General features: G+C 38.2%; 2 protein-coding genes across 6 annotated transcripts; one reads left to right on the forward strand and one right to left on the reverse strand.

The window, feature by feature from the left end:
* Positions 1-7: 7 nt before the first annotated feature.
* Positions 8-12,441, forward strand: CLCC1 (chloride channel CLIC like 1). 4 transcript variants are annotated; one of them, XM_085231434.1, is made up of 12 exons: positions 10-153; positions 376-530; positions 1,708-1,803; positions 2,673-2,780; positions 3,658-3,879; positions 4,984-5,124; positions 5,251-5,344; positions 6,424-6,521; positions 6,602-6,748; positions 7,259-7,552; positions 8,035-8,278; positions 12,165-12,441. In XM_085231434.1, the coding sequence occupies exons 2-11, from the start codon at positions 405-407 to the stop codon at positions 8,257-8,259; spliced, it is 1,551 nt and encodes a 516-aa protein (XP_085087560.1). In that variant the 5' UTR covers positions 10-153; positions 376-404; the 3' UTR covers positions 8,260-8,278; positions 12,165-12,441. The 4 variants fall into 4 exon arrangements, with proteins under 4 accessions (XP_085087561.1, XP_031410643.1, XP_085087560.1 ...); XM_003208645.5 differs by having other exon boundaries at positions 16-530; XM_085231435.1 differs by lacking the exon at positions 6,602-6,748 and having other exon boundaries at positions 8-530.
* GPSM2 (G protein signaling modulator 2) lies at positions 9,372-26,442 on the reverse strand. 2 transcript variants are annotated; one of them, XM_003208641.5, is made up of 14 exons: positions 26,297-26,442; positions 20,095-20,316; positions 19,021-19,156; positions 18,447-18,589; positions 17,829-17,952; positions 17,466-17,581; positions 16,331-16,486; positions 15,384-15,492; positions 15,003-15,132; positions 14,360-14,430; positions 12,948-13,124; positions 12,147-12,309; positions 11,813-12,030; positions 9,372-9,974 (listed from the first exon to the last, which is right to left on the reverse strand). In XM_003208641.5, exons 1-14 carry the CDS (start codon positions 26,356-26,358, stop codon positions 9,810-9,812), a joined length of 1,992 nt encoding a protein of 663 aa, XP_003208689.2. In that variant the 5' UTR covers positions 26,359-26,442; the 3' UTR covers positions 9,372-9,809. The 2 variants fall into 2 exon arrangements, with proteins under 2 accessions (XP_003208689.2, XP_019474057.2); XM_019618512.3 differs by lacking the exon at positions 26,297-26,442 and having other exon boundaries at positions 20,095-20,806.
* Between the last annotated feature and the right edge of the window lie 64 nt (positions 26,443-26,506).

Below are 26,506 nucleotides of genomic sequence, written 5' to 3' on the forward strand. Positions count from 1 at the left end.
GGCCCGCGCCTGCGCGCCTCGGAGCGGGGCTGCGCGGCGGGGAAGGCGGTGTAAGGGGCGGGGAGAAGCCGCGGGCCCTCACTGCCGGCCCGGGGCTGACCGGGCGGCGAGCGGGGGGCGGGCGAGCGCGGCGAGACGGCCTGCGGCGCTCAGGTACGAGGGGCCGCGCGAGGCTCGGTGCGGGTACGAGGCCCGGTGCGGGCACGAGGCAGAGCGGCGGCTCTGACGGCGCCGTTGGCGGAAACCGCCGCGGGTGGGCCGGGCCGGCTGCGAGGCCCCGACGAGAGGGCGGGAGCGGCGATAGCGACGAGAACGTTTGCTCCGGGTTGTGCGGCCGTTTCAGCCCTCGCACGGACAGCGGCCCTCCCTCCCCAGCCGTGAAGCCCCGCGCTGTGGGCGCAGCGATGCTGGTGCTGGTGCTGTGCGCCGCCGTGCTGGCGGGCGGCCGGGCCCAGGACGACGACTGGATCGACCCCACCGATATGCTCAACTACGACGCGGCATCGGTAACGATGAGAAGGCCTTACAAGGTGCGAGAAGCGCTCGAGTGTCTGTCTGTCCTGAGCCGTGTTCTGCTGAGGGGTTGCCCTTAAGTCGTGCGTTTATGGAATATTAGAGTTGTGCTCTTTTTATCATTCCATAAGGATACATTCTGGTCCATAAACAGAAAGGAATTGTACATCTGTTCCTCTGCCCTGGGAAGCGCTGCGCCAAGCGGCTCTCGCTGGGCACCAGAGCACAGCATTATGTATCTGAAAATGAAGCGCCTGATTAGTGGGTAACGTTTGAGTTAAGCTATCAAACTCCCCAGTAATGTAGGGATAAAACTTGTTCGTTGTATGAGTGTGTTGTGAAACTCGATGGAGTTCTACTGTGTTGTGCATCAGAGCCTTCAGAAGGAAAATCAGAACTGTGTAATGCTGTGCTGTTAGTACCTTGGGAACTGAAGAATATAAAATATGCAAATACAATTTTAAGATGGTGAATCACAATCTGATGGTTTGTGTGAGGAGCAGACTGTACACGTGTCTTGAGATGCATGTTGATTATTATGTCACATAGAGCACTGTAAGCTATGGCTGGCTGCATGAGCACCCTTGTCATTCTTCAGCTGTAAATTTTGGTTTTGTAGTCTTGAATAATTCTTCTTAAGTATTTTAGAGCATTGTTTTAGGAACCTTATAAAGTGCAAACTACGTTATTTGTCTTTGTAACTCTTGTGAAGAGAACAGCTCGCAGAGCATTGGGATGCTACTTCAGGGTGAAGGGGGAAACTGGAAAGTTGAGCAAGGCACATAACAAGGAATGCAGCTCTGTTGACTTTCAGTCTGGCTGTATGGCCATCGGGGCTGGGGATTTGGGCTGGCTGGAAGCTGCCCCTTCATTCGCTGAGTCAGTGGTTAGCCAAGCTTTATCTAATCTGATGCACTAGGGCTCGTGTGCTCAGCAGCTCTCAGCCAAGGGGAAAGGGCAAGACCTCTCCTTTTTGGGGCAGCATGCAGACAGGCGTAAGGCAGCTGTTGGATCGAAGCCTGAAATAACAGCAGAGAAGCAATGGAATGTAGCTGAGAGCTTTTGTGGAGAAGACCAACCCTCGTTTTAGCACCTTTGCTCCTGCCAGTCTGCGAGCTGTCTGTAGAAGTGTGACATGGCACGTTGATTAAATTCTTGGATTCTGAAAGTTTGTTTTTTCTTATGTAACTTCAGGTAAACTATCATGATTCTGAGGATAAGACAGTGGATGGAATCATCACTGAAAACTTATCAAGTTGTTCCAGGGAAGTGGATTCTTTGCAGCGGAAGGTTTGTTATGGAACTTCAGAGTATTTTCCAGTCTCTACTTTGTGCTTGATGCAGAGGTGATGGATGACATAGGTAGCATAGAGAATTGTCAGTTTGCTGCGGGAAACCATGCGCTACTTAGAGGGAACCTCTTTGTGTGACTTGAGAAGAAAGAAAGTGGCTTGATTTCAGTTCCAAATTACTGCTCTGTCTTTTAAGGGCTGTTTCCTGAAATGTTCTGTAGTGGTATAGAAGCTGGTAGGAGTTATCTGCAACACTGACAGTTTAAATGTTGTTGTGGTGTTACTTCATGGTGCCACCACAGCTTAGAGAATCTGACTTTGCATTTGAGCTCTTCAGTTCTGGTAGGTTTGAAGGGCTGGGCTGTGGGTGAGTGCTCTTGTGGCTGCCTGCAGTGTGCAGTGGCAGCAGCTCTCAGAAGCCCTGTAGGCACTCACCCCACTCTGCTGCTTCCTCTGAGGTCAGAAGGATGTAGTGATCCTTGTGTAGCCCTCAGTTGTTTGGGACCCTGTGTGAAATGGGATGTTGGTGTTGTTCTACTTGGTATGTTTTACATGGTACAAACTTGAAATTTAAGGAGATTTAGATCTGTCGTGTTTCTAGTCCTACTGGTGTTGGCATTCAAACTGTTTCACTACCAGATCTGAAATCCCCAGTACTGGCCAATGCCATGGAAAGCAGCAGCAGTATAAAAAGCTCTTTAGCAACTGCATGTGATTTGTATCTGGTGTACTGGTTGTGGGATTATTGCTAAACTAAAGAAATGTGACCCTGTTAATCATGAGTTTCTTGTGTTGGTGGTATTTGTTTATTCTATAAACCAAACTATGTTTGAGCAACAAGTGAGTGGAAGTGTCTTTATGTTGCAGATTGCAGAATGCGAGAACAGGAATGCCAAATCTCGTGAAAGCCGGAGCTTTTATATTTTTAAGCGGTACTTGAATAAGATTTTAAATGAAGCCAGAAAACTTGGCCTTGTGAGTATCTGAAAATGGATTAAAAATGAGTTTGAATTCATTCTATCGTGCTTCAAATTAAAGTGAAGGAAACTGAATTGTGAAATTAAAAATGATGGAAGTATATGCATGCAGTATTGCTGTCAGAGTTTGTGCTGCTTGCTCACGGGAGGTACGGTTGTCCCTTCCTCTGTGAAGCATCCAGGGGCAGCGTGAGTGACTTGAGAAAACAGAATGCAGTGTCTGTTGCTGGGGTGCAGCAGTATCTAGTAATGCCATGTCCGGTTCACCTCAGCAGCTGTTAAACTCGGGAGAGCCAGATTCCTTATTTGCTTGTGGTAGCCCTTGTAGGCTTCTCTGTAAGATTTGATCACACTGCCCAGCTAGGAGTAGCAGCTTTCAGTTTGCATGTGAGAATCACATCTATTTCTTCATTTTATTGCCTTTGGAGAGATACTTCTTATTTTATCTAGGGGTAGAAGAATAATTCTTTAGCAATTGGTAAAATTAACGTTGTAGAAGAACATTACATTTAGCAATGTAACATTTCTTATTTCCCTATTTAAAAGCTTCTGTCTGTGTTACCCAGTCATGAAGAAGTTCCGTGGCACCCATAGTGTGTCAGTCAAGAATGCCTGTCAATGAGGAGTGGTTGTAAAACTTAAATCACGGCTGAGATGACCCAGTGTTTCGTTTTTAGGTTTTTGCAGTTGAAAGACAACAAAACAGCTGCATTTTTGTTCTATATGGTCCTTCATCCTGCATTCCACCACAAAAGGTGGCTGGTATATAATCAGGGCTAATAATCAGGATTTTGCAACGGAATACCATTTTTCTTACGTAGATGTTCAAGGTTGTCTATTGGAAGTACAATTGTTTTGTCTTGCCTTTAATTCAGCCCGAGGGAAACACGGACCGAGTGCATTACGATGCTGAGATTATCCTTACCAAACAGACACATCTGGAGATCCTCCGGTTCCTGCAGGAGGAAGTGTGGCAGTCAGGTGCTGTGGATGATGCGCTTAGCAATATTTTGATCAATTTTAAGCACCACGATTATAAAGCTTGGCACTGGAGATTTGAAGACACCTTTGGAATTGATCTGTATAATGTGTTTTTGGTAAGAGAAGAAAGGCAGTACATTTGTATTAATTACTGTTTTCTCCTGTTTCTTTGCGAAGCAATATTACCACCTTAAGTCTGCATGAAAACCTGTTGTAAGCTCTTTGGTTGTTGAATCTGTAGGGCAAGTACTTATTTGAAACAAATTTTTGTATTTCTTTTTGTATTCCTTCCTTACTTTCTTCTTGTGGCAGTGTGATTTTTTTTTATTATTATTTTTTTTTCTGGAATGCATACTTTTTTTTTTTCCTTTGGTCTTTTGTAACTGTGCTGTGGGAGTCTTTGGGCTCTGTTGGTTTGTCATCATGACTTACATTCATAATGCACAGGTTGTCAGTTGTCCAGATTTGTCTCTTGTTCAAATAGATGCTGTAACTGCTGACTTCTATAGAAGTTGGAATGTATTTCTATTGAGAGAAGTATGTATTGGAGGTCTTAGATTTTATAGGTTAGAGTTTTTGTGAGTTATGTGGAAAAATTTTATGTACTGTTGTACAGCATGGAAATGTCATATCCTTTAAAATGGATGTGACATCCTCAGCGCTGAACTGAGGGTAAGCTGAAGTTCTTGGGATAAATCTTTACAAAATATGTTAATATTTGGGAGCTAAAAAGATCTTGAATGTAGCTTGTCTGGTCGTGGGGTGTGCTTTGGTGCTTAATGAAAAAGCAAGCTGTTGTCAGTGCCGCTTTGGTCCTAGCAGTCCTCAGATGGAAAAAGGCTGTGAAGTGCTTCTCTGAAGTTTTGCTGCTGGTATTTAGAACATAACTATCTCCTAACCAGCTCACAGCAGGTGGCAGCAGTCACTCTGTGATTCATACTGTGTGCTTTGCAACTCAAGTGCTGAATTATACCAATTTTGTAAATATAAATTCTAACAGGTAATGTTATAAATAGCATAAAGGAGAAAGAGCAAAAGAATCAGAACAGTGACGCTTTTTTACTTTGTACTGCAGCAAGTATGCTGTGAAAGCAATAAGTTTTTCAGCTGCTCTGTGTAAGTGATGCCTGTAAAAACAAAAGCTGGGAATTCCTTCAAGTGTACACAGAGTAAGCCTGAAAAATCCCAAATCTGAATCATAGTTCTGTTTTCTTTTTCAGATACTCTTGTGCTTAGTGTGTGTTGTGATTATAATAGCTACAGAGCTGTGGACACGTATCCATTGGTTTGTTCAGCTGAAACGTGTTTTATTAATAAGTTTTCTCATCAGTTTTGCATGGAATTGGCTTTACTTATATAAGGTAAGTTGTTTTGAAATCTTAATGGCTTTTAGGCTTAACATTTGACAGTTATGAGGAACTTAAGGTGATATATGATGATTCTTAATCTGTCTTTATTATTCACAATTATTTCTGATTCTCCTGCAGCGGGCTTTTGCACAGCATCAAGCAGAAATTGCCAAAATGGGGCAGTTTGATAACATTTGTGCTGAGAAATTGGACTGGAGAGAGAGCCTTATTGGTAAATACACTTTTTCATTGTTTTTTTAGTAGCTTTTATGATCAGAAAATATTCAGTAATTATATCCAAAATACTCTAATTTCTCTGTGAATTATAAGTATGCTGAATGTTCTTGAGCAGTACACAATTAAGAGGTTTCACCATTCTTCCTTGTTACAAAATGTTCCTTTCCAGCCTTTGAAAGAGAACTGACATCAAAAATGATGTTCTTAGAGCATGTCACAGAGTTGCTTCGTTCTCATCAGAACCTGACCTGTGAATGTTCCACCACCTGCTCTCCCCAGCACCACTCAGTGTAGGTTACTGAAGATAGGACGGCAGAATTAAAGATAGTTTCTCATCAGCCACTCATGTGAATGCAGCAATTGATAGGCAACTATTTAATCTATTTCTGTGATTTTACAGAGGTGGCTGAATTGCTTTTTATTGTCCAGTATTTCTTATTCAGTACTGTAGCAGGTGGACTAATGAAGCCTGTTGTCGTGGTCTCACCTTTGAAGTTCTGTCGCTGTGGTTGCTCTGTTTGTGTTAATTTCAGTGGATTACAATATGACTTTGCTGAAATCAAACTACAAAAGCACTAGTGTCATAGATTACTTAAAGCTTTGAATTCTCTTTAGGAGTAAGTCTGCTTACTCAGATCTTCTCCTGAAATCATATACATTCTTAAGCATACTTGCAGCCTGGTAGATAAGTAATAACACTCAACATTACTTCTGTTTCAGTGCCCGTGGACAAAACGTGCCAGATATGAAGTGTTTCCACAGGCTGTGCTTATTTTTTATTTATGATTTCTAGGGACTAAGTTCATCTAATAAAGAGAACTTCCATGACTAAGCATAGGAAAACCATAGTTCCTTCTCTTTCTTTCCTGCTTTCCTTTTCCTTCCTGCTTCCTTCTGACTGGATAAACTGCACAGCCAAGCTAACCTCATGTTGTTGAACATAAATCTTGGCCTTGAACCATATCTAGAAGGTTTCTCTTCCATCTGCAGATGAAGTGCTACTTCCTGTCTTACTGTTATGTCATAAAATATGTTTTAGCAAGTAGTGAAAATGCACATCTGCTTTGACTTCAGGATGGCTCAGAAGACAGTGGACATTTCAGGACGATCCATGTCAGAAGTACTATGAAACTCTGCTAGTAAACCCTGTTTTGCTGGTTCCACCAACAAAGGTAAAAGCCAGATCCAAAGATATTCTTTGTGTTTCTTTGTAACCCGTCCCAACACCCGGCTTCCCTTTGTACTTCTCCAGGCATTAGCTATTACTTTTACCACCTTTGTGACTGAGCCTTTGAAGCATGTGGGACAAGGTATTGGTGAATTCATCAGGGCGCTTATGAAGGAGATACCACTGATTCTGCAGGTTCCAGTGCTAATCATGATGGCTCTGGTCATTCTGGTTCGTATGCATTTCTGGTATTTAGAAACTCAAATTTATTTCTACATATTTAAATTTATTTAAGCATCATTATTTATTTCTTATTTGTACTGTTGAACAGATTTCATAGCACAGGTGAAATTATTTGTACAAGGAATTTTTCCGTTAAAAATCTTTTAAAGTTCTGTTTGGGATAAAATAGCATTAAACTGCTTGAAATCCTAGACTCTGTGACAGTTTACTTCAACTTTGTTCCCGTTTCTTTCTTAAGAGTCATTACACAGTGATGCATGAAATTGCATTTTGTACATGAAAGCAGTGAGCAGTGAGACCCTCCTATGTCTTCATTGTAGCAAAAAGATAAGTTACAATGTGGCAGCTGCTTCACTGTGCAGAAAGTTTGAATTTTGTTGTAGCCCTTTGATCATCAGTAGTTTTATTTCAGTATCTTTTAGTATTGTGGCTTTGCATTCTGTGTGAAAACTGTAGGCTGCAACTGTTCAGAGTTTTGTTTTGTCTTCCCTCCCCCAGACTTTCTGCTATGGTGCAGCATCATCAGTGTCTGCAATAAGATATTTAATGCCTTCTCAGAAGAAGAGGCTTCCTCTACCTGACGGTCAACGGGGGGAAATAGACTTCGGCCAGTATGATGGGAGTAAATCCGATGGCTGCTATTCACAGAAGACTCCTAGCATTTACAGAGGCCACTATGACAGAGGAGATGTTCAGATGAGACCTGGAAATAGCAGCAGCAATCTTGATGTGCTGCATGCAAGTGGAGAGCCAGATACGCGAGTAGAGGAGTCTCAAAAACCAGAAGATGGTGTACGTTAGTCTTGGTGCTCCTTTGGGATTAGGTTTGATAGACTTCACTGTCATCTGCTAGAATGTGCTTAAGTAACAAGCTTAACTCAAATCTGGTGGGGAAGATGTAACTGTTGCCCTATAAGGAGCTATATAAGCTTTATTCTGGAAAAATATGCAGCCATGGTTAACCATGGCAGGAACCTCCTGAATTAAAACACTTGAACATTGTTCAAGTCAGGGAAGATAGGTTACCCACAGAAAGAACGGAAAAGAAGAAAACTTTTCTGTGAATTGCAGAAAATTAAAAACAGATTTATGCTCTAGATTGTGCTTATTCCCTGGAATGTTTCCCTGTGGGGGAAAAACAGTAAAAAGGGGGTACTGATAATGTTTGAAATTTGGAAATTTGAGGGAGTTTTGTCTCTGGAGTTGAGAGGCACTCAAAGCTACAGATACCATCAATTTGGGTTGCTTGATTAATAACTTATTAATTTTTACAGAATAGATTGCACACTGAGGCTGAAATTTGTAGTCTAGAACCTTCTCCAGCTGCAACCCATACCGGAGAAAAGGCACTTGAGCATCAGAAGCAGTGGACAGATAAAGCAGAGCAAGAGACTGTGAAAAATAGTGATCCTAATAGAAATGTGGAAGGACAAAGTTCTGCAGTGGGACCTGATGAAGAGAGGAAGAGCAGTACGTGCGAGTCACAGGAAGGAGACTGAGGAGTCCCCACACTCTGTGGTAAGTTCTGTCTAACATGTAATTATCACATATTTGCTAGCTCCAATCTAGTTCTCAGATGGAGAGGAAAGCCCAGTAAGCTGATGAGAACTCATGTTTGGCCAGAATATTATTAAGTATCACTGTAAGGTAGGGTTTTATACTATGAAATTATTGTGTACATCTTGTGAAACTTGAAAGGAATGGATTTTTAAGTAAGCTGCCAGGAGAACAGCCTTTAACAACCTTGGCTGTGGTTGCTTGCTTAACATCAAGTTTGTGTGACAAGTTTTAAGTAAAAGCAGATACTCTTTGGGAGGAAAGCACAGATATTCTGTGATGAGCAAACACAAGGCTAATAAGGTAACTGGAAAACTGCTTAAAGAAAGTTGCTGATAGTCATATATCATTCATATAAGAACAATTGCAGCTAAAAGGGAGGCTTCAGGACAATGCTTGTTTTTTATGGTTTAAAATCAGTTTTCAGAAAGTAGAAACGCCAGTCATCAGGTTAGTTTAAGGAAATCATAATAACATTCTTTTAACTTAATCCTGTGCAGAGGTGTGGGATACTGATATTGTATCAGTTTGTGTCAGGGACATCGAAAGCCAATAGCAACACTAAAGTAAAAGTAGCAGAGATCAGCTCAATAAAGTGATGGTTCACCTGGTTTGGGAAAAAACATTTTGCATTTCTCCTTTAAAAAAAAAAACGTGTTTTTGCTTCAGTAGGAGAGTCAGATTTCAATGCTAAAAAAAGCTATAAGACAATGTAAAATCTTCAGTAACTGTAAAATATTTGGAATTATATGGAGCCTATCTCCATAACTATTCTTTAATTGCTCTTTCGCTCTGAAGCTAAAATTAAAATTGGATTCTTCTCTGGGTATATAATACTTAAAAATTTGAAAGGAAACTTGATTTGTGAATAGCCTAAGTGATCAGTCTGCCATCACTGTATCTTTTTAAAAGAGTATTTTCATTGTGAAGAGGAGTAAACCAGATTAGATTTTGATTTAGTTAATTCTGGTTTTGTGTTGTTTTGTTTTTTTTTCTTAATTAACATGATGCAGAAACACAGGTGGAAGAAGCAAAGTCAGACGCAGTACTGAAATAATTTCTTGATTACTTTTATTAAAAAAAGTATAAAAGAAAATGGGACCTTTTTTCAGGGAGGTACAAATCAGGAAAAAAAAAATCAAGTCTTTATCCTTATAAAGAGCATACAAACCTAGGTCTCAAACTAGGCGTGGTAGAGATCACACACCAGCAATACCTTGAGGGAGAAAAAAACTACTGTTCATGTTCATAAACTAGAAGCAATTAAGAGGGAGATACAGTAATCTGTATCTCAGACACAGCTAGAAGTAGCTGCCCGCTACAAAGACACAACTCCAACTACCAATCACAAGTGTGGTGCTACTATTGTACAAAAAGTGATTATAAAGGAGACAAAACTACTAATTGCAGTCCTTTGTAAAAAGACATGTTTTTCCAGCAAACAAAAATGAAACTTAAGATGCTACTGTACAGTATAAGCCTGTGCATCTCCTCAGCTAGCACTTGGTCCTTTTATAGCAGAGGGTAAGGGGACTCTTTGTTCATCCATTCTCTTAGCTTGGGATCGTACAATGAGGCTGAAAAAGTCCTCATCTGGTACAGTTGGTCCTTTTGCAGATGATGGAGGAGCACATCTTTGATCATCCAGTCTGGAACTCTATAGACAGACCAAGCAGTAAGGCTGTACATTTACTGTGTAATATTGAAATAAGCAATCAATGTAACTGGAAAAAATGACTAAAAGCTTTTCTTTTCACATTTAAAACTGTAAACTTTGTTTCAGGCTTATGCCTTAACAATTCTTAAATGAAATTACTATGTTAAAAGTTGAAGTATATAGTTTTTCTAACCTTCACTTAGCTGTTAAAACACCCTGTAATAGAAGAGCAAAGGGTGCGAAAAATAGCTACTGGCTTGTCACATTTGGAAAAGCAGTATCTAGAGACTCAACAGACCGATACATTTTAATCACAAGGTTGCAGAGCAGTTTGCATATAGTGTCTGAGCTGTTTCTATGTTATTTCACACCTACTTCAGGAGGCTCAAGCTGTCACACTGTTGCCTTGGACTGTCACCTTTGTGTCCTTTTGTGTTACAGATTGGATATACACAGTACACAACATTTATTATATTAATGTCTAGATTATTTGCTTGACTTGGAAAATTAGCCAAGGTTCTAAAACAGAAGATGATATTTCATCAGGTTGATGCATGCTGTAATTCTAGACTCAGTGCCAGGTGTTGCTTTCCATGAAAGTTAATACAACTTAACTTACCTTTGAAGTTCTCAGTAGTGGAATTTTTTATTTGGAGATCCATAAATAAACTGTCAGGTAAAATACCAAGTCTTTTTCATTAAATTATTTGGTCCAGTTGGTATATATACCGTGCTATACTTGGCAGAAAAATCACTTGCATACACCATGAAGTATTGTTACCCTAAGTTTAATGAAGATCACTAATTGCCAATGAAACTTCAATACTGAATTTTCATTTGCTGAGTTAAGAATTCCTGGTATGTCAGGTGTCTAGCAAACAAAGCCAGCTCCAAACACATTGACAGATTCATTTGTTTTCCCTCAGTTTCAGCATCCCTCAAGCTCATCATTGGTAACCGAAGTTGGTTATCATAACTATAAATACCAACATGATAACTTGTAGCCACTGGATAATTTAGTATATACTTAATATCTATTATATTAAATATTCTTTAATATGTACAAACATATTATAATTTTATGTGCTCTCTCTATATATAATAATTGTATTCATATAACATTCTACAATTCATATAATAATTTTATAATTTATTATATGTATGATGTAATATTTCATTATATAACAATAATGCTATATCTAGTATACAATTTATAATTATTAATATTAGCAATATTGTATTCTGTATTATATATTACATTAAATAATAGTATATTACTAACATATTTTTAAATTGCAACATACTATGTTAATATATAAATATGTATTATACGTTTAAGTGTATAAGTACATTACATAAATATGAAATATATTATTACATATATAATATAATAAAATAATACATTTATTATTTAATAGCATTATATTAAATATATTGTTTGTAAATATTATGTCATATAGAATTTAATATATATTTAATATATATTAACATAACTATATAATATATACTAAATTGATTATCCAGTGGCTGTAAGTGTATAAACATACCCATAAGACTATATATGAGGGCATGTGTAAGAATGTACGTCTATATAAAAATGTGTGTAATGAGGTCGCATATAGTAAAACATGTGTAAATGTATGTTCATAGATATGACATATACATAGTATTTTATTTTCATACATATATGGGGTTTTTTTGTTTTTTTTTTAAACTTCATGTCCTTATCTACCAAATGTGTATTTATCTTAAAACCTTTGTGCTAAGCATGGAAGCCTTCTCAAAGACGTCAAATAGCAGGATGCACAAATCAAATCCCAGAAATCTTGCAGCCTTACCTGGCATTTGATTAATATATCAAAGAAGTCCTCATCTAGCTCTCTGTTGTTACTGGCCATTAAGTGGCCCAGCACAGACGGACTGGTGCGGTGGTTGAGACGAAGGCCAGGTAGATTGCTAAAGCTGGCGCGTTGGTCATCGAGGCGGCGGCTCTGTGAGCTCGCAAGTAAATCCAGAAAGTCATCAGTGTGGGGTGAGACTACGGAAGCAGAAAAGGCTAAGGGAAGAAGGAAAACAAATGAGCACAGAAGTTCCTCTCCATTCAAATATACGTTTTCAAAACAGCATTTGACAGGAACTGAAGTCAGCAACAGATCTTATTTTAAAAATTACATTTTTGTATTGTTTTAGTTGGAGTAGAGGACGTTGCTACTGAAGCAGCTGAGAATCTGTTCTTCTCCTGGAAGTGGCATCTCTGATCATCCATCCTGTTACTCTGGAATCGGCTCAGCAGATCAAAGAACCCTTCGTCTGCCACTGTTTCTCGACTGTTTCTCTGAAGAGGAGAGAAAAGTTAGAGGTACTTGGAACTCAGAAGTACCTAAAAACTAGGGCAACTGTGGGGCAGTTTGATTCCAGTAGTATATTTGCATATCTGAAATTCATTAAACTAATTTTTTTTTAGTCATCCATTCTTGTAGACAGAGATTTATCCAAAGAAGCAACATTTATAATATGGCAAACAGTTCTGGAAGGTAAAATCTAGTAAAGAGATTTTGTTCTCAGGAGGAAATGGTACTCTCTTTAATCAACTTCATGAATAGTGAAGTAGTCTAAAATATTTAAGGTATATTTAATTATACCTGCAGTGTCTGAATCCAAAAAACTACGTTTTTCAAATTAGGAAAAGGAGAGTCGAGGAGAAAGGCTAGAAATAAAATACATGTAAGCTGACCTGTAATTTTAGTCAATCCATTAGGAAAATGAAGTAGTTCCAATAGTAGGAGAGACTTACAGCTGTCACCACCCAAGAGACAGAAGAAGAATGGCTGATTCTACATCAACTTACAGCGTTTCACTCAAATATATAAGTAGAACTAAAAATGTTATCTGCACAAACAAGTTTTCCATAGTTTTGGTCAAATCAAGATTATATGAAATCAAGGTTATGATCTGAGAGGACTCCAAACCTACCCTCTGAGAGTTGGGAAGGCGGTGATCAATAGAATTACTGGCATCCTGCAGAACTTTGGAAGCGGTGCTGTTTTTATACTTTTTACCTTTGAGTCGATTTACAAAATGCAGTTTTGCTGAAGGTTTGGCAATGAGTGGTTTCTGTTTAGCAAGAATCTCACTGTTCCAGTTCTGAACCTAAAAAAAAACAACAACAAAACATTTTCATCATATATTCTTTTATTTCTTATTTGTCTATTCTTTTCATCCCCAAAATGAAGCAGCTTTATGCTTTTCATTTTATCCAACCACTCAGACATAAACCTTAGTTTTGCTTCTGTTACTTGACCTATGATTATTGAGATCTTGTTACCTGCATCAGGCCACTACTGCTACTGATCAGTCTTATAACTGAACCATCATGCAACAACTGATTTGACTAAAATGTGCTCGTGGCCTGTGTAATCAAACACGCTGATGTTTTCATTGCTAAGGGCCACGCAGAAACTGTAGGTTCCCCTAAATACTCTTCCACAGTAAGTGCCCCATAAATCTGATAACCTCCTCTACAATAGCAAACTGTTCTAATTGGGGGAAAAAAAAAAAAAGTTCTTGACCCTGCATCAGAGCTTGTAGCCACGATCCAGTCTTTCAGCAAAACGGAATTCATTCTAAAGCCTTAGAGATTAACCTGCGTTCCAGCTCCAAGATGACAGTATCCTGTACAATCAAATAATGCTAGTGTCCATCATGTTGTTCTACACATCAAAGACACTTAGGGAATAAACTTCAGAACCTACTACATGAATGTCTTGAAAAGAGCCTTTTATAAGAACTAAGCCACAAAACTAGGTTAATACTTGATTATAAAAATCCACATGAAGCATTTGAGTATATTTAGGGCAGACAATCACAGGCTACGTCTTTTAAAAGATACCACAGACCAATGGGTTCAGAGAATAAGAAAATGCAGCTGATACTGCCAAAAGCTTAGTGGTTCCCTGCAGGGAAATCCATTTGCAATAAAACCCAGGATCTTTAGAAATCAGTATCCAAAGCGATGCTCAAAGCAACAGTGCTGCTGCATCTGCACCAGTTGTCACCATGTAAGCTTAGAGATTTCATTTTGTATTTCTAAACATGGCAGTATGCTTTGGATCACTTGAAAAGATGGGCAGCAGATACCCCAATATGCAGGAAAGAAATAGCAATTTCAGCTTACCTTTAGAATCATTTATGTAGAATTGCCAGTTCATACTTAAATTCCAAAGAGACTTCTTCTTGAAGACTGAGCTAAAGCTTTGGAGTTCTGTTCTGAATCACTTTCTGCATTCTGTTCTGAATCATTTCTAACATTAAACTCTTATAAAAACCTTTAGATTTCATTGCAATCTCACCAGCAGAGCAAAAAAAAAAAAAAAAGAAGTACCAACCTTTTCTGGTGTTAATTTCATAAGTTCCATGTTCTCCATACTGTGACGACGTCCTACCCTTGGCCGGGTACCTTCAAGAAAGAAAAAAGTTCTTTTTTTTTGCCACTAAGGTTTATGGTGTCACCTTCAAATCTGCGCCTGTGTTCATCAAATGCCCAAGATAAGCAATTCTGAGTTTCAAACTCACAAGGGAATAAATAATCAGTAGTAAAAGCAGCTTTGAAAACTACACAGATGTAAGGTATGCAACTTGCTTTCATGGGACATAGGAGAGGAGCATGGATCTTCACACAGAAAAACATCACATGAAGCAGCTTTAACTATAACCCCTTCTGTTCTTACAATAGCACAAAGGAAAAAGGAAGGATATAATTTGGGCAGCAAACAACTACATTTGCCACATCAAAAAAAGACTGATTAGAAACTTCAGATAGATAATATGTTATGTGAAAAAACGAGGCAGTAACCTGCGATTCACAACAGAAATCCTCCAAAAAAGCAGGAGCCAAAGGGATCCAGCACTGCACCATTTATTTATGGGGAAAAAATAAACAATGCAGCATCTATAGTCAGAAAACAATGCAAATAACAGGGTTTTTTTTTGAAGTTTGATATTAGAAAGTATTTGGAGAAAAGCACATACCATTCAGACTGTTATCTACTGCATGGCTTTCTGACATCATGGAGGTGTTTGTGCTATAGCTTAATCCAAGAACCATTTGAAGATCTGAGAGATTAAGTCTAGCAGTGAGTTCCCCACTTCGATCTCCTACCTGTAACCAAATAAAATAAGCAGTTCTGTTATTGTAACAAACACATATACACATGTAAATACAAAGGAAACTTTGTTCCCATACTTCTAAGAGAAAAAGGTTTAGATGTTTTTCTTATTGAAAACTGTTAGAGCCATCTTCTTTCTTACTGAAGTACATCAAAGGCACAAGCCAAAGCCTGAAATAACCTCTGGTAGGCTCTCAGTGAGACCAAAAACATAGCAGCCAGCAGACACAAGTGACAATTATACCTCTCTGGAGATCTCCAGGTGCCTCTCAGCAAAGTGCATAGCTTGGTCATGATTGCCCAGAGCAGTATATGCGTTCCCTAAACTCCAGCATGCTCTCCCTTCACCAATTCTGCAAAAAATAAAACATCTTCAGGGATACGTTTCACATACTCTCTGAGCACTAGGTGTCAGGTTTTCATAATATTACCAGAATAATATTACTGTGCCAAGGAAAATTCAGACTGTCTCCAGAAACTATTCCAACACCACCATGTTAAGTACCTTCTTAAAGAACTGTGATCTGGTATAAGCATAAATGTGAGCAAATCTCATCAAAACTTAAATTTTCAAATTTACAGCAACCATTTAAGTCACTCTTTATAGTTTTGCAAACATGGAACACTGCATAACCCCCTTTCTGTTCCTCAGATTGTGTGCTTATTATTCTTCACATATTCTGCTTATTTTGTGCATTTAAAAGCTGTAAAACCAACAACAACAACAAACACCACTGCCACCACAAAAACAAACGCTTAATTCTACCTCCTCTCCCCCCCCTCCCAGAAGAAAAAGCTTTACAAATAATTTTAAAAGAGGCATAATTTACTACTAGATTATCCTCCCTTCATCATCCCTTCTTATTTTCTTCATTTGTGGAGAAGCAGAAGAAAAACTCTTGTGAAGATATCCAAACTACTACAATCAAATCATGAAAAATATGTTTTTCCCTTCGTTTTTGAAGGCAATATGAAGAACACAAGATCTACAGACAGTCATTCATCAGTTATCCTCCAACTGGATTCATTATCTGCAATACTTGCAAGAGTATTTTTTCCATTGTTTCAAAACAAGCTCAGTACTGCAGGGAATCACATTCAAATGTCATACACAGAACAATGTCAGCTAAGTTTGAAGCAACAGGAATTGCTTTAAGCCTCATACACATTAAACAATCTCTTAGGACTTACTTGTCATTTAATTCCTGAGCAATCACAAGGTGTTTCAAATGATAATCAATTGCTTTCTCATAGTCTTGAAGCAGAGTGTATGTGTTTCCAAGGCTGTAGCAGGCCTGTGCTTCCACAGCTCTATCTTTAAGCTGCCTAGCCAGCTGTAATGTTCTCCTGAAAGAAAGGGTTAGTCACCTCACAAATCACTACTTACACAAGTAAAAATCTCTTACATAAACTAAATAGATTAGGACACCACACTGACAAATTAGCAGCTAATAAATTATCTTGCAAAATCTTATGAGATTTTAGGCATCTTCCACTCCCATTCATTGCAGACCATTTCTGGACTTTTTACTTTTTTCTGGACTCTTTACTTCACTGCAGAGCAGACAGAGCCCTCAGACTGCATGCTCCAATGTTAATGTATTGCTTCATCAATAATTTACAGGTGATTTGCTGGTATTATGTACTTGAAACAGTTTATTATCAGCATTAGAATAATTACTGTGTGTTCTCCATCAACTTGAGCAAGACAGACCTATAACCACCAAGCCATCCCATCTCTACTAGTTAATAATTTAAATAGAATCTATTCAATATTGAGGTACTATATTTTCCGATTTTCAAGCCCTGAAGTCCAAGTAAGATGCTAACAGCTATACTGCATCTTTGCACAGCTTGTATTTTTCTGAGTTACAGCAGCAACATGCCTGTTTACATGTCTAGAGATAAAGAAGAAAAATCTTAATTACCAACTAAGTATACAAAACCATGTTGATACGCACCGCTGACTTCAGATGGTGAATATACCTGAGATAGCTACTAAGCTCAATTGTATTAAAAAGTCACTTTGATCAGTCACTCCAGAACTCGCTAAGACCTAAGACAATAACGCCTGGTTCTAGAATTAAGTGAATAAATGCGTATCAAAAGAAGGACATCCATAGTGCTGAGAAGTATCTATTTAAAAGTAACAAAAAGGATCAAGATTAATGTTGCCTTAGAAAACCTGAGTAAGCAGGGAAAAACTATTTTTTTTACTAAACAAACACAGCCTTTTTCTAAGTATATTTGAAGAGATGGGCTCAAGTACCAGCACAACAGAAATTAACTCTATGAGAAGAGGTATAAATGTAAGCAGTCAACTAACTTGTAGTATTCAGAAGCGGTTTCAAATTCACCCAGGAATATGTAGGCATTTCCAAGATTGCTGTATGCTCTTCTTTCAGCTGATCTATCACCAAATTCTTTTGCAATTAGGAGACGCTTAAAAATGTGAAATAAGCATATTAATCCATTTTGTACTTCATAACATACATTTGCACACAAAATTGAACACCCACAGACTTTCCAACCCTATCTGTTCTTTAGGCCAATGGTGCTTGAAAAGATCAGCCACACTTGATGCTAGGCCTTAAGATCTAAAACTTGCATTAAAAAGCTCATGAGAGTATACAACAAAATACATGTATACAAGGTCTGGAGCAACCAGTGATATTTCATGTTGCTGTACCTGTTCATGGGCTAAAACTGCACTCCTGAAGTTGCCCAGAAGGTAATGCGTGTTTCCCAGATTTCCAAAGGCACGTCCTTGTGCTGCTCTATCACCCAGCTCTGTGACTATTGTCAGGTTTTCCCTGTTTTGAACAAGCGAGAAAAGAAAAACAACTGATTTGAAGTTATTTTTTCTCACAGTCATTTAAAACAGATCATCTTCCTATTTAGATATAGGGGAAAAGCAGGATATTCTGCTTTGGCCTACTTTAATGGCCTTTATGCAACCACAATTCTTCCACTGAGTATGAATATTTTCAGTGAGATACTGAACTGCGTTCTTGTTCATGCTGACCTGCTCGTTTCAAAGAAAAAAGCTATATTATATGCAGGTACACAACATTCAGTTGTCTCAGTCTTGTTCTAAGAGTAATGCTGAATCCTAATGTAGGGGAAGGACTTACCTGGTAATAAAAGGTACACTGAAAACGAGAGCTAAACAAAAAATTGTGTACTCTCCAGTTGAAAAGGAAGAAATTCACAGGTCTTATTAGCTCATGACTCCACAAATCTCAATATTTTAACAAACCAGATGAACTTGTCTTCTCTATCACCAGTATTTAGAGCTACTACTTACTCATAGTAATTTGCAGCTTTTTGCAAAGCATTTTTCACATCCTCTGGAAGCTCCCCTGGATCATGTGTTCCAGCACAAGCCACATTTTTTCCTTTAGAGTGATAAACGTTTCCTAGATTATACAGTGCTCTAGCTTCTCCAACCTGAAACAACAGTAAAGTGAGGCATTAAAACTTTCTGCTTCCAACTCCTGTGTCACAACAACGTTTCTCCACAGAAAGGAGTTTGTTCACTACTTGCCAATGCACGCTCTGTCCATTCTGAATATGCTCTCATTGCCTACCCACGTCACGCCCACTTCCACTCCTCAATCAAACTGTATCGCATATTATTTCCTTCTGAGATATATAAGATACATAACAATTATTGAGGCCAATTATTAAAAGAATTTTTTTAAAAGTCTCCTAGGTGCAAACAGCCATCTTAAAACTGACAGATTCTTACTGTCTATTAGAAATACTGGAATATTCGATATTTAATTTCCTCTGAAAGACGGCACACTCGTTACCAAACAACAGGGTTCACTGATATGTATTCTTCGGAGTTTATTTCCAGATTTCTAAGCATCACTCACCTTATCATTAAGCTCTCTGGAAATATCCAGATGTCTCTGACAACAAACAATAGCTTCTTCAAAGTTTCCGAGTACCTTCAAGGTGTTGCCCAGATTTCCACTAGCTTTAGCTTCTCCCACCAGATCTCCAATTGTCCTAAAATTGCAGAAGTAAAGTAATTCAAAACCAGGCCAAGAGTCAGAAGAATATATGGAAAGAAAATGTAAGCATATATACATATTCCATTCAATTATATCTAAAAGGCATTTAAATAAATATGGTTCAGTCTATCGTTACGGAAACACTTGATTTTGTTTCTTAATGATTATACAAAAAGGCAGGCCAGGATGACAGAAAGTTTTAACTGTTTCTTAGTTTTCCTTGAGTATCATCCTTTTATTATACAACCTACTGGTCTCTCAGAAAGCTCAGAAGAAATACTACGCTTCTAGGTTCTGAATGAAATTAAGGCGAAAGATCACCACCGTCTCTGCTTCTGATACCTGGAGAATAATACAACAAAACAGCAGGTTCCCACAAGGATGCTTACTGAATGTAGGCACCTTCGTAGTTACCACACTTAAGCAAGTAAAGGGGGTGGAAAACATAGATCTTTGCATATATTGCGGTTAAGTCCTACATTAGCGTGTGTCTTTTATTGTATCTACAATAAATAATTAAAAATGAGATCATAAGAAGTGTATGAAATACACAGCTGTAGATTTCAGTGTACTGTACTTGAGTTTTACACATAGAAACATGAGCAAGTTTTATCTTTTAAACAAGAGAGCCAGAAAGATTTGAGTTTTAGGAACAGAGAAGGGTAAAGAAAGGTTGGATTTAAAGAAGCTTCTTAATTATCCACAAACCTGGTAAGGCCTCAGTCAGTACCAGGATTATGGTGCTAGACTGAGCATTAGCTCCCAGGTTAAAGGGCAATCAAGTTACCTACCAGGCCCCCAGGCCTCTCCTGTCACCACATTCATGCATTATCTGGTATTAGCGGCAGGTTTTGGTAGGCAGACCAAGAGCCAGCTGCTCACCTCTACAAGAATAGGATGAAATGGAGAGCAGGGTTAAAGACACAAGATTACCTTGCAAGCGTTAAATCATGGTGATGGTATTCCAAGGCCTTTGCATATTCATGCAAGTAGAAATAGGCATTGCCTAGCTGGCTGTAAATAGCACTGAGTGTTTTTAAGTCTTCAGTTCCAACCTGAACAGCTGCTTCAAAGAAAGACACACCAGCTCGGCAATCTCCTGCTTTACACAGGCGCTCACCTTCCAAAGCCAGCTCCAGGCAAGAAGCCTCCATCCTGCATAGGTTAAGTAAAAAGAGATGCCTGTCAGTCTGTATGCAGTACTTTGTCCAGTAATCTTGAGTTCTGAAAAGGTGCGTTTTACTCAGAGGGTGATCTTCATTTGTTGAGGACAGGAAGTCAGCACAGCAGTACAAACAACCACCATGATTCTCTAACATTACAGAAGCTAAGGCTGAAACACAACTTAGCATTTCAGTAGTGATATGCAAATATATAGCAGTGGAACAAAAAGCTTCAATTGTTTTTATTTTTATGTCTTGAGGAGGAAATCCAAACACTGCTTTGTCCATATACAGCATCTGTAGGATCCTAAAATGCTGAGCATTCACCATCTAGATAATTTCAGAACAATGAACTAAAACTCAAGTGACTACTGCCAAATGCTAATTTTGACAAATACAACAATATAGTCTTAGCTTTTTACTAATAGGCTCATGGATGCAGAATAATCAAAGAATTGAACACTGTAATGGTGACACATAGGTACAAATGAATGTGGCAGTATTTACAGCAGGCTGACAGCAATTGCTTTCTCCCTACCAACTCTGCATCCCCGACGAAGTCAGTTTTACTTTTAGGAAGCTAATGTAGTTATCTACAAAATGTATTATTAAAAACAAATATCTTAAAAGTCCAAATGTTCTCATGTATCAAAGGCCATGACTACTTCTCCTAAAGGTCTTTCCTATGTAATTCACTGCTACTTCATACTTTATTTCCTATAGTGTCACTGTTATGAAAATTCTCAGTGCAAAGAAAAAAATAGACTTAATTAACAAAATGTATGTCAATTCCTGTTACTTTAATGAAAAGCCATAAATCCAGAAGACACTGGAATATCTTGAATTATTATGAACAAATAACCATGTAATTATGCAGGTATAAAATACAGCAAGCAGTAAAGAAGATATCAATGAATCTGTGGATTACATTTTGAACAAAGAATAAAGGAGCGCTGAGAGAGAAAAGTGTCTGCCAAAAAATATTCATGTGCACTTCCACAATTGCGAATTCAGGTGTACAAAAGGTAAAAAGCTAAAATTTCATGAAGCGTTAACAAGCATACATGAAAATTTCCTACTTTGCAACTGAGATATGAAGAGGGTAGGGAGGCAGAAGGTAGGGAGGAAGACATCTTTAGAGTCATAATCCTGACGTGTTCTCTAGCTTTTTAGGAACATCTGCATTTTAACAAAGCTTACAAAAATGCTACCGTTCTACTTTTAGAAGATTTTTTTGAGAAGAAAATTAGTAAGAGACATTCTCTAATCATTCAAAAAGTGTACGCCAAATACTGCCAAAAATGTTGGCCATGACTTTGTCAATTGGTATATTGTTTTAAGTTTTTCTTCTAGATGGACTATGTTTTGGCTGTTTGGCACTGCAGTCCAAAATAGAACGTTTTGCATAATTTAATATATCTTTGTTATCGAATAATATCAAATATCAAATAATAATATGTACGTGGCTGTAAGAATAAATATTCTAGAAATCTAGTTCAAAACATATGCCTGCTTTCCTTTATATGCAAGACCAGTAACAATTACAAATGTTTGCTTTTCCAACAGCTGTTTTAGCAGCAGCACTAGAAGACAGCTGTTTCTACAAGACACAGCAACAAAATATTTAGTGTACCTGCAGTTTTTACACTTATATTTCTAAATCAGAAAAGAAATAGTTTTATACAACATTCTACAGAAAGCAGAGTAAGAAGAAAGCATTTTTGACAAACCTACCGACTTGCCAAGAGAACCAGAAGAATCTGGATCGTAAGTAAAATAAGCTACTAACACAAAATAGTACCATACCTGCTGGTCTTTGACATTCCACAACTTAAGCACAGTGAGATGACAGACATATTTAACTTTCACAATTAAAAATACTGTCTGCTCAGTAGTCGGTAATGATGCAAATAGCGAATGGTAACTATAGTATGAAGTTCTTCCCAGGCACAACTTCTCGGGTTGGATATCCATAACACATGTGATGGTAAGTCTGGAAGCTTCTCAGAGAAGCTAAAGCACTCCTATTGCTAGAGCGCACAACTTGTTTTTTATTACATGGTGCAGGTGTTGAATGTAAGACAGAAAAAGGCAGAAATGATTAAGCACAGCATGTTACACCATCAGCAACTGTAGGTTTAAGATTTAAACACATCATTGGGTAATCTTAATCCTATCCAAAGAGGTTCTCTCCGGGCACCTCATGTTAACTGACATGCCTAATTAAAGTGATGGCTAGAAAATATGGTGCTCCTCAGTGCGAAGCTTTAGAACATTATACAATCGTGTTCATTTCCTCTCATTTTTAGCTTGAAAGGATTGGAGTAGAGCTTTCAGTAAAATGCCTATATGGCAAAAAAAGCCAAAATGCTACACCAGACTCCAGACATATAAATTGAATTAGCCCATTAAAAAAATCATGTTCTTATTTGCAATTGGAGAATGCTGTGGACTAGGAATTTTTCTGATATTCTCTGCACTCAAGTAATTTCACATTATTTCAAAGACTGCCAGATGCAAAGGCAGCATTACCGTTTTGTGAAGGAACTTGAAACAATCATATGACTCTGCAATCCTGATTTAGCACCACTTATACATATGAAAGATGTGGTTTGTTTTCCGCTTTGGTGTTGTGTTTTCTTCCCCATACAGAAAGCTAAAGCTAATGAGTATCAGCTATTTCAATTCAACCAGAATCATAGGAAGTAAGTGAGAACAAGAATTAAAAATTGTTTAAGTCAAAATTTAATACTACTTGAGCACATCTCCAGAAAGGCTGTTTCAACAGCTAGGTGGAACAAATTGAAGCTATATGAATCAATACTTACTAGCCTTCCACATTTTCAAAGTCTAAATACACTATAAAAAGATAAAAAGAGATGAAAAAAAAATTTGATTTACTACAGTTGCTTCTACTCAATATTTTATTCACACTTCAGAAAAGCTATGGAATTATTATGTTATTTTACCACTTTGGAGCAAAAGGGTTTCTAAGTTTATCCATAAAGTACAAAAATGGACCCAGAAAACATGTATCTATGAATATATATTTTTTACAGATTTTGGAAGACTGCTCTAAAAAAATCACACATATTTAGAAGATGTATGTAACTTCTACAGTCAACAACCCATCACCTCATGTTCTCAGAGACTGTTCTAACTGCTAATGGTTAAACAGCATGCCAGCAGAGCAGACAGAGCCAGGTTATCAATGTTTTAGGAAGTCATTAAATAGTTAGAAGCAGAATATGAAATTACTTTCTCTGTTCCAAGGGCTGAATCAAATTACTTATTTATTCAACACAGAATGGATAAACAAAAGATACAGTGAATTCACAGAGACAAGAAAACAAGGCCCATTCATCTCCGTACTCCTAATGAAACTCTGTTCCTGCTGAACAGGATAGCTTTCTTCCAGATACAACTGTGGAAATACTCCATTATTCTGCTTACAGTTGCCTCCACCTGCTCTCTGAAAGGCTGGCATCTCCTGAATAATTTCTCATTTGTAAAACTACCTCATCCTTATCTCTGCCTTCAAGCTCTTCATCTTCCCTGGCTCCCTTGTGCTTTGTTTTGGTTTGGTTTTTTAGTCTTCTCTGACCTTCACATTCTTTTTTGAAACCTGACCCTAATAAGAACACAACCCCTAAACATACGCCTCCGTCCAGACCTCCCTGTTTTTCTCCCCTTTGGGCTCTTCCATCCTTTATCTGTTCGCATCTTGAAATAAAGAATGGAAAACTGACAAGAAATAAGGCAAGAAGAAGAAAACAAGATTACGCTGATTATATTAGTCTTTTAACACTGCTAATTTAGTTTTACTCCATTCAATTCCTACTTAGAGGATTTCTGAAAACTTGCTGTTTGATGGGGTGTTGCCTTGTACCTACGCTGTGAAACATATGGATCCACACATGGACACAAACCACCTATTATTTCTCTTAAATTTAGAGAGAAAAAAATCACTAATGCCACAGAGTCCTATACTACAGATGGCAGACTGCTCCTCATTCCTACCTTATTCCTGGTTTCCATGCACAACGTAGAAGTGCATCACATTGACCAGACCAAACAACTTAACTACATGGCCACTGGAACACTGTGTTTAGTCAAACTGTTACAAGTGCTGTCAATTTTTGGTGCATGAACTTAGGAGGCCACGACAAATTACTTCTACAAATATTTACTCTATAGATCCCTTACTTATTAGTCACAGTTATTAACATCATCATTTTATTTTAAGTCACCAGTCGACATTATAACAGTTTTTTCTCCATCAGTGTAAGCCTTTTGCAGTTGCTAAAGCCAGTTTACTGTGTGCCACTCAACTGCTGTGGGGAGAAAGCAGTGGCTGGTGCAGTAAGGAACAGACCCAAAGTAGGAGTGGGCCAGGAGTTTCCTTGTACAGCTGGTTCCAACAGAATGCTAGTGGGAAAGTTTGTCTGAATTTAGGAAAGTTTAATATATGAAAAAAAACAAACAACAAAACAAACAAGGATTACATCTCCATGTTTTTCAAATGTTCCTCAGATTACAGTTCTTAAAGAAAGGTTTAATAAGGCACAAATACTTCTTTTGTTAATCGGTATCATTTAAGCTGGTACAGAAATACAGAATAAAGCTGTAAGACATTTTGCTCTACCCATGGTTACCAAATTTGACAAAGTTACTTTTGGCTTGTCAATTTAAACAAGGCAATTGGCCATGGCTTTCTTTGCTCATTTATGTCATAAGAGTAACCTTAACAGCCCCAGCTTTTTTGTTAGAGAGCAAGGATCTACTGAAGTTGTCTGGGAACAACCTAGAGCATCAGCTAGGTGCAGCCAAGAAACAACAAACACAGCAGAAATACCAAGTTCACACATTAGTGATTTCTGCTATCAAAGCCAGTGTACACAGATTTTAGCAAAGAAAGAGAGAAGAGTTGAAAAATGTTATTACCATTTTTTTCCATATTGACCACGAATAAGTTCCCCCTCCTGAGTGCACTGCTAACCAGAACTATTACTGTACTTCTATGAAATGGAAACAACCAACCAACACTCAGAAAGCTGTTCTGACTGGATACTACAAGTACCTTCATGTTCATGTGAATTAATTTTAAGCCACAGCACGTGCTATCTTACAAATAAGGGTGGTGCTGTGTTTCTGTTAGTGAGGAAAACGCCTCCAAAGGAAGTCTGACTGGGGTAGAGGGCAGGGGAACGCACAAGAACCACGCTTTTCATCTGTTTTTCAAACAATCATTCCACTGTTCCAGCATCCCTTCCTGTTGAATGAGCTGCAAGATTTACCCTTCCCAGTGGCAGCCACTCAATTACAGTGCACTGCACAATGTTTCTGTTGTTCAAATTCATTAGGGGGAGTCTGGAATGCTAACATTTCATCTCACATCTATAAAGGAGATTCCAGAAGAAAAAGAATAAAAGCATTCAGAAGCAAAATGGCATATCCTCTTGAGTTGCAATTATAGGACTTTTCAGTTCAAAGTATCAAAGCAGTTTTTAATCACTCAGTCGAATCTATTATAGGTAATTTTTTATTGGTAAGGAAAACAGTGCTCTAGATGACACTGCCCATCACAGCAGCAGTAATGGAACAAGTACAGAGAACGTTAGCAGACAAAGCTCCATAGTTTGGAGAGGCAAACCAAAACCTAAATGAAGAGATAACATGTATTACCATGCAGGGATCATACGTTGGATCATTTTATCACAAGTCCAAGAAGAAAGACAATAGAAATACAAACACTCAAGCACTGTTCTGCAGGCGTGCACAGTTCTAGAATCATCCAAACTGTCCTACTATATAACAAAAGTGAATTTTCAAACTTCAGAAATGAAGGAAAGTAGCGATTTAGCTTTCAGTTTCAATCTCGGTAGCAACAGAGACACCAAACTATTGCAAACATGGTTAGTTTTCTAACATTAACAGTACTTATTCATCCAAACTAAAATTCATCATCTTACCTGTATCGCACATGAAAAGACTGGTCTTCTCGCATGCTTATCAAAACATTACTTTCCTCCATTGAGCTGCATTATCAGTAGAGAAAACACTACTGTTCTGTAGCAAGGCGAGGAGTTTGCTACGGAGAATTGTTGTCAGAACACCATTCCAGTTAGTAGGTTAATAAATTGGCATACAGGTATCCTAAGCTGCTGTTGAAATACTCTTCT

The sequence above is a fragment of the Meleagris gallopavo genome, chromosome 10 (genome assembly GCF_905368555.1).
Source record: "Meleagris gallopavo chromosome 10, MGAL_WU_HG_1.1, whole genome shotgun sequence".
NCBI lineage: Eukaryota > Metazoa > Chordata > Aves > Galliformes > Phasianidae > Meleagris > Meleagris gallopavo.